Raw genomic sequence first — 7,629 nt, 5'->3', positions numbered from 1 at the left:
CTAAAACTGCTAGTTAATGAGCTTTCAACCATTTGGCATAAAAACTTAAAATTGTTTTGAGGACAAAAATGTCATAAAGCTAACTAAATTAAATTTGCCTTGTTGTTGGAGATGATACCAATGTTATCTTTTCTTAATAATAATGGAAAATTTTAATCGTGTGGGTTTTGTTTAGTTTGACTAAATATACTTCTTTACTCCTTTCCTATGAAACCACCCCCACTTCTCTTTTTCCTCATTTCTTAGCCTTTTACTCTTAAAAGTCTCATCTTTTTGCCTTTCCACATTTATATTTCTATACTAAGACTTCTTGTTAGGGTTTCTTTGCTTACCAAAATTAAGTCATTCAACAGATTTGAATGAAAATTCGTTACATGGGTTGTTTTATTATTCCAAGAAATCATTAAAGATCCAAACTTTGAGCTCAAAAAAGCAAACCAGGTTGGTGTTTAACTATTCTTGACCTTACTCTTTTTTTTTTTAATTTTAGAAATTTATTGTCTCTAATTGGTAACTCAGTTGAAGAATTTGGATTTGGGGGCTTTCCAACAAGTAAGTGGATTAAGGAAATCTTTTATTAGTAGTTTAGATTGGTTGTATTTTGTGAGGATTCATATAGTGACTGAGGCATAGTTATTATCGTTGTTATATTATGCCTGAAAATTCATCAGCTTGTTTGTATATATACTATATATCGACTCCCCTTGGCTTTTTAGTAGGTTTACTTCTTCATATTTTGGCCCCCTTAGTGAAAATTCTGATATGTAACAAACCAAGAAACTTGACTGATTCCTGATTCTTTATTGCTATTGATTGGTTGATTGTTTACATTTAAACTTATACTGCCTAAGGATCTATATACACTCTTTATGTAACTTCAATGGTATAATACTATAGATTTAATCATTTTGACTACTTAGAGTTAAAAGAAATTGATGCCAATTGGCTATGTTTTAGGTTGATGAGAAAAGTAGAGCTAAAGTTACTCAAATTCTGTTTTGAAAAATAGTAGGAAATCATTCAATCTCTTAGTTGCTAAATCCAGCTTGATTGGTGGAGGAAAGTGGTGATACAATTTCTTGATTGTAATTTCGGCGGTGATTGGTTTTACTCTGTGATCTTAGATAAATGTTATTGGTTTGATTCCATGATAAGCCTGTGTTGCTCAATAGTTTAGGTTGTAAAGTGTTTTGCAATGGTTATCATGTATTTCATTCTTACTACTGATTTGGCAGGACGAAATAAATCAAAGGGCCGAATTATTTAGACACCGAGATGGGATGTTTCACTGTTTCAAAGAGTAAGAAGAAATTGTCCGAGCAGAGTATCCACATCAAACGTGTGAACCCTCAGGAGCAGTCACCTACCGCACTGCCTGAACCCCAGATACGCACAAGATCATTGTGCTCCGCACCACCTAGTTTTAGAACAAGAGTGAAACCAGTGCAGTCAAACAATGGAGTAACAAGCAGTAGGACACGAGCTTTATCCGCCCCATCAAGTCTGGACTCAGCGGAACAAGATGCTCTAGCGTCGAATGAATGTGAGGAACATGAAGAGTTGAGGAGTCGTGTTGGATCAGCAAAGGAATACTGCTCACCAGTTCCTCAGCCTCTTCCTCTTCCATCACCTCAGAATGCTGCTGCTTCTCTCAGGACTATGAGAAGCTTCAAAATAGGGAATACAAGTGGCCCTCTCAATGCCTCTGGACCGTTGCCGCTGCCTCCTGTGTTGCCTCCTACATTGCCTTCTACTGGAATGCTGCGGAACTTTTCTTTTGATGAAATTGCTGCTGCATGCCACCATTTCTCTCCGGAGCGTTGTATGTCAGAAGGTCTTTCTTCTGTCATTTACAGAGCTTCTTTTGGGGATGATGCCTCTAGTTCAAAAAAGCTTGAAGCCACTATAACCCGCCTTCACCCTTCTTCACAGGTAATGTTCAATTTACATTGGCATGTTGACTTTATATTGTGCTAGCTGTGTGTCTTCTGTTGATTAGTCCCTCTCTTTCTGTCCTATATCTGATGTCGCAGTAATTCTGTAATGCCAGTCCACTTTGGTGTCTAAGCTTGGCAAGGTTCATATTTGGCCAAGTTTAGCAGCACTGTTTCTCTGTACTTGTTACCTTTTCTGTTCTGCAGCTGCAAAGAATAAATATTGTCCAACTCAGGAATTAGCAGTTGCAGGACATAAGTCTGCTTCAGATTGCACTTATAAGTTTCATTTGTAGATCACACATTATTTACTGGATGGTTTCATTTCCCTTGTTGGTTTTAGCAAGTCTATGATAGTTTGGAACCACTCTAACTGTCTTTTCGACCTTTTCAGGGTTTGAAGGAATTTGTCAATGAGGTGAACACCCTGGCGTCTTTGCAACACTCTTCACTTTGTAAACTGATTGGTTTTCATGCTCGCGAAGGTTCTGAGCACAGGATGTTGGTTTTTGAGAGACTTTTCCATGGAAGCCTAGACCGGCTTTTGTTTGGAAGATCAGATGGCCCCCCTATAGATTGGAATGCTAGAACGAAAATTGCGTTATGTGCTGCACAAGGTCTCACATTCCTACATGAGGAGGGACCTTTCCAGGTATCAACACTGTCATCCGTAATATGTAGTCTAAGCTGTGTGGCCATTTTTCCCATCATGCAAACTTGTAGTTTTGTGTGTCATATTTTGTGTTTCTATAACAGGGAAGTTCCTAGTTTTTATATTGTGGCTTGACCTACGATATTGTCATTTTTTGCTGAATTTCTTATTTCCACCAACAGGCAATGTTCCATGAATTTTCAACTGGAAATATACAAATCGACAAGGATTTTAGTGCAAAGCTCTCAGGGTATGGATGCATTACGAATATACAAGAGACAGAGATATCTTGCAATTCAGTCGTAAGTTCTCTTATTTACTGTTGCAGTCACACAACATTTCTTTTATCTCTGCGAAATGCTGATCTTAAAATTCAAAATTTACCCAAATTTTTGGGAGGAATAGCAGAGGTGTCTGGGCTGTGTTGTGCAGTTTGATCATCAGCAAGCTCTGTTTTCCATGCATTTAAGATGTATGTCAATAGAGTCTTAGTTTTGGAGCATGTCTTGATAAAAGTTGTGACTCATAAATTCAGCTGATGTGGCTCTTAATAGAAGAGACAACAATGCCTCATAGTACTATTTGTTGCATATTTTGTGTTTCTGCTACTCTCGGTCTAATGATGAGTTCGGTTACATTATTTGCACCTTCTTACTTAAAAGATTTTAATTAGCAGACAACGCTCATTTGTTCAGGCCCTGGCAAATCTCTCGCAAGAGACACTAGAGAGAGGGTTGCTAACTCCTAAGAGCAATGTTTGGAGTTTTGGGATTGTTCTTCTAGAACTGCTCACCGGCCGGAAGAATCTCGATGGTCGGCATTCAAAGGAAGAGAGGAATTTAGTCAAGTGGAGTAGGCCTTTCCTCGCTGATGATGGTAGATTATCGCTAATCATGGATCCTCAGCTAAAAGGCCGGTTCCCCCCTAAAGCAGCCAGGACAGTGGCTGATATTGCTCAAAGATGTCTGCAAAAGGATCCGTCTGAAAGGCCCACCATGAGAACCATCGTCGACCAACTCAAGTCTGTACAAGTGATGAAGTGTCCTTCACGGTTTCCTCTGCAAGAACCAGCGGCAGTTGGTGGTAAACACATGTCAAAATCTCCAAGTATGAATGGAATCATCACCCCTGCGCCAAAGTTGAGTTTCTCCCCTTCCTTACCAATCACCCGAGCATCGGCTTCTCCCTCGAAGTCTGCTACGCAACCCTCGTCTCGTCCTTCATTAACATGTTCCTACTCTTTCTCTTTGGAAGACCTTGATCGACTGGAAAGCCGAAGGTCATCATCTTCATCTTTTCGCAGGTCTAGTGTTGAAGGATTTTGAATGGTTATTCTTTGATTGGTTACTTCTAGCCCTCTCCCTTTGACAAGTGATTACATGAAAAGATACAGAGGATAAAGATGTGGTTTTCCACCTTCCCATTGTTCAAGGAAGAAGACTTGGGAAATAACATTTTGTAGATAAGGTTTGTCCCGTTTATTTGAATAGTGTTCTGTGAATCAAGATGTGTGGGCAGATGAAGATGTTCTTTTAACGTTTTATTCGTCAACCTCCGGCCCCTGCCAAGGAAAAGAAAATCCCCAATTGGCCGGAAAGAAATAAAAAGAAAAAGGTAAGGAAAGATAGAAAAGAAAGAAATCCCCTTTTGCTGCTTCTTTAAAATGATGTATATTTGTACAAGTATTTTTCTTATTGTATCAAGAAATATTGTATATTTGAAATTTGGCTTGGTGAGAAAATATGGCTTCAGTTGGCCTGACAGTAGTGAGACTGATGCAATCTTGATATTTAATAGATAAGTTAATCTTAGTGTTTCATGTTATCTGGAAAGTTTTGTAATCTAATGCGTGGCTATCTTGAGTGAAATACAAGGTTGAAATGCATTAGCACCAACTGAAAGTGGCAGCTGTGTATAAAGTTCTGCCCACTAAAGATGCAGCTATTAGCAGCTTGTGAACAATATTGGCCTATAACTTTCTCTCTGATGAAATGCATGATTTTTCTGTTTGTGGATGGTCGACGAGTTTTTTTGTTTCTCAAGCTAACTATCGGAAATAGCCCCTCTACCTTCCAGGTAGGAGTAAGGTCAGACCCCATGGGATTATACTGGGTTTTTTGTTGTTGTTCAAGCTAACTATTCAATCTCACTGATCTGGAGTCCATGCACGAGGATTTCTTCACGTTGAACTCTTTAATCTTGAGGGAACGTATTTAAATACAATTATCAAGGCACACAGCAGCAAACTATATACAGAATTATTTAACAAACTACTTGACATACTCCTAACTACAAGAGATCAATAAGGTGGGGGGTTTGTGATGATATGGGAAAGGGTGGTAATCTCATATGCTGTTGGTCCATTAAGAAAAAGAATAGAAAAAAAGTAATAGCAAGCAAAAGGATTCATGTTTCATGAATTGTCCTTTCCACTTTGGTCTGGTTCAGAGTTTTCCTTTGCGCCCTCCTGTTCTTGCTCTTGAGTTGTAGAAGCGAAGCACTGGTCTTCGTGGATGTGTACCTCACTCTCTCTGGTGTCTGGGGGCAACCCTTGGGACCCTGAGCTCCCTTGTTGTTCAGAAACTAAGCTTGTTAGACCATTCTGCCTCAGATATGTCTCTAGCGGAAGACTTGCTTGCTGAAGAAGAGACATCATGCTAAGATGAGATGAACCTGTATCTTCCCGATTTGGGTGACAGTTTAAGTCTAATTGCGACTTACTGGTTTCAGGAAGCTTCTGCAATTGATTGCTGCTATGGCCCCTCGGCAGTGTCTCGCTTCCTGATCTTTCTTTGTCTGAAGGATCGACTTCTGGTTTCACCTGTCTAGAGAAGCTGTCCACTTCCGTCTCTTCCTTTGAACTCCACATAAGTTGATTCCTCTGGCCAATTTCCGCTTCACGTTCTGATTGACGCTTCTTTTTACGCATCATAAGTGTCTTGAAACGACGTTTGACTGTCAAGCAGACATTGCATGTACATGTTGGATTATGTTTGCCCTTCCCGCTGGGAGGCTGGATGCACACAATGCAAGAACAGCCAGGTCGATGCCTTGGGTGTTTTGTTGTGGTTGCAACTGACGTGGCCCCAGGCTCTCTAACGTCACCAGCAACACCGGTCCCATTTGCTTGAGAATCTAAGTCAGAAGAATCATGGGCATGCATTGTCCTTTGGCCTGCTGCACTTCTCCGTTTCTTTAAATCTGTGCAAAAAAGAAACATAGATTTTCAGTTCATATGTGCACAACTGCTTACAAGCATAACTACGCACCTGGTAATTGACATTAGAGTTAGTGTAACCACAGGCTTACAACAAATAATGATGGCATGCACGAGATAAGTATATTAAAATCCAGAGTCCATAAATTTTAGGGCATGATTCGTATGAGAACCAGCTGGTGCATAGATGGAAATATAGACTGAAACTAAAGCAACAAGTTACTCACCCTTGTCCATTTTGAGAAGATATTCAAGCTCTCTGGGTGTTAAATCGTCTGGGACAGAACAAGAGCACCTGAGAACACGAGCATCACAAGTATAATGTTAAGTCACATTAATGCGCTGTTGCGCAAAAATTTATTGATATTGTGAACTCCCTGACCTGCTATGATCAAATATGTTGTCCTGACATGTCCACTGAGGAGGTAGAAGATAATCAGCTGGCAACCTTCGCCACTTAAAGCAATTATCGCATTGAGCCCACTGCTCCTGCTCCCTGAGATCAGTGATGTAGCAGTAAACTTCCAATTCGAGCAGTGTAGGGATCACCAAATGTCAAAGAGATGGGCATGAAAAAGGATGTTTAGAAAAGCAAAAAAGTATGCAAAAAGAATATTTTGCAGTTGAATATGTTGGTGCAAATTACAGTCTTTAGTTCAATGGTGATGCTATACTATTCAGCGCCAAATATAAAGCCACATTCTGTCTATGCCTCCATCCAACGTCTTACCACTGTTTTGTCATTCTCACCCTCTATTTTCTCTTTTCTTGCTAGTGAAAACAATTCAGAATAGGTATTTAAGACGGGTTGCTTATTGCTGATGTCCTCTTTCATCTTTTTTTTAAGCAACAAGTTGGTCTATTGGAATACATTCTGATGGATTAGTCTTTCTTACCCAGATGAGCGGACAGTAAATATGCTCCTCTTCCCAAGAACAGGTGGTTGCTGCATTGCGTAGAACAAAGACATCAAAGCAAAGTCAGAGTTCTCTAGCGGACTGATTAAATCTTAACTAGCAAGTTCATCTAGTTCAACCATAGAGCATGAGCAGCACAAATTAATTAAAATATAAAGCTACGTACTTCATACTCTTCAAATTCGTGGTCCTCAATTGTGACAGTGGTCGGCTGAATACTCAGCGGTGGTCGGAGCATATCCTGTAACTCTTCCCATGAAAGTTTCAGCTCCAAAGCCTCATCGGAATCAATGAGCAGTCTCTTACTTTTTGACCCAATATTACGACTCCTTTTACGGTCTGAAACAGGCAATGAAGGGGAGAATGTGCCATCTGCATTCCTGCCTTCGTTCTTCTCAGTTAAGTACCAGCTAAAATCACCACTATTGAAATGCTTAGAAGACAAATTCACAGAAGACTCTCTGCTTCCTTTGAACGACTGAAGAAGGCCAGAGTAACCACTCATTAAAGGTAGATTCTCAGGCATCGCTGAGAAGGAGGTGGGTTCAGTGGAGAAAACACTCTTCGGTATGGCTGATAGACGAGTTTCCTGTTTAGGTAATATAAATCAATATTATGTCATAAGCCGCTAAAAGATGAAACCCCTAAGTGTGCTAGTTACCTGAGTTGAATTAACAGTTGATGCTTTACGAAACCCCATTAAAAGCTTTCCTTCTGGATCCATGCGACTGAAAGTTACTGAAATGAAATGTTCTTAAAGGATGAGAAATGAGCAGCAGAATTTTAAGTCTGAATAGATAGCCCAAAAACCAAAAAAGGAGCAAATATGCTAAACTGAAATGAAAGAAAAATTTCAGAATTCATTCACTAGACCAAAGCAAGGCATATGTTCCCCCCCCCCCCCCCCTC

The 7,629-nt window shown here is 39.9% G+C and overlaps 2 protein-coding genes across 5 annotated transcripts in view; one reads left to right on the top strand and one right to left on the bottom strand.

The window, feature by feature from the left end:
- Positions 204 to 4,410, top strand: LOC109235448 (probable receptor-like protein kinase At3g55450). Of its 2 annotated transcripts, none has more exons than XM_019401565.1 (5): positions 204 to 441; positions 1,236 to 1,932; positions 2,329 to 2,586; positions 2,769 to 2,888; positions 3,282 to 4,410. In XM_019401565.1, exons 2-5 carry the CDS (start codon positions 1,276 to 1,278, stop codon positions 3,909 to 3,911), a joined length of 1,665 nt encoding a protein of 554 aa, XP_019257110.1. In that variant the 5' UTR covers positions 204 to 441; positions 1,236 to 1,275; the 3' UTR covers positions 3,912 to 4,410. The 2 variants fall into 2 exon arrangements, with proteins under 2 accessions (XP_019257110.1, XP_019257111.1); XM_019401566.1 differs by lacking the exon at positions 204 to 441 and adding an exon at positions 499 to 552.
- Positions 4,761 to 7,629, bottom strand: part of LOC109235447 (B3 domain-containing transcription repressor VAL2-like) — a 12,871-nt gene continuing 10,002 nt past the window's right edge. For 2 of the 3 annotated variants that reach the window (XM_019401562.1, XM_019401563.1), the window contains exons 8-13: positions 7,382 to 7,458; positions 6,887 to 7,309; positions 6,700 to 6,749; positions 6,186 to 6,299; positions 6,031 to 6,098; positions 4,761 to 5,787 (exon numbers count right to left, since the gene is read on the bottom strand). In XM_019401562.1, coding sequence (XP_019257107.1) covers positions 5,000 to 5,787; positions 6,031 to 6,098; positions 6,186 to 6,299; positions 6,700 to 6,749; positions 6,887 to 7,309; positions 7,382 to 7,458 — 1,520 coding nt within the window. In that variant the 3' untranslated portion in view covers positions 4,761 to 4,999. The remainder of the gene's footprint in view (positions 5,788 to 6,030; positions 6,099 to 6,185; positions 6,300 to 6,699; positions 6,750 to 6,886; positions 7,310 to 7,381; positions 7,459 to 7,629) is intronic. The other variant, XM_019401564.1, reaches the window with a different exon arrangement.

The sequence above is a fragment of the Nicotiana attenuata genome, chromosome 12 (genome assembly GCF_001879085.1).
Source record: "Nicotiana attenuata strain UT chromosome 12, NIATTr2, whole genome shotgun sequence".
In the NCBI taxonomy this organism is placed as follows: domain Eukaryota; kingdom Viridiplantae; phylum Streptophyta; class Magnoliopsida; order Solanales; family Solanaceae; genus Nicotiana; species Nicotiana attenuata.
Note: the sequence above shows the minus strand (reverse complement) of the source record. Positions and strands in the feature narration are given on the sequence as shown.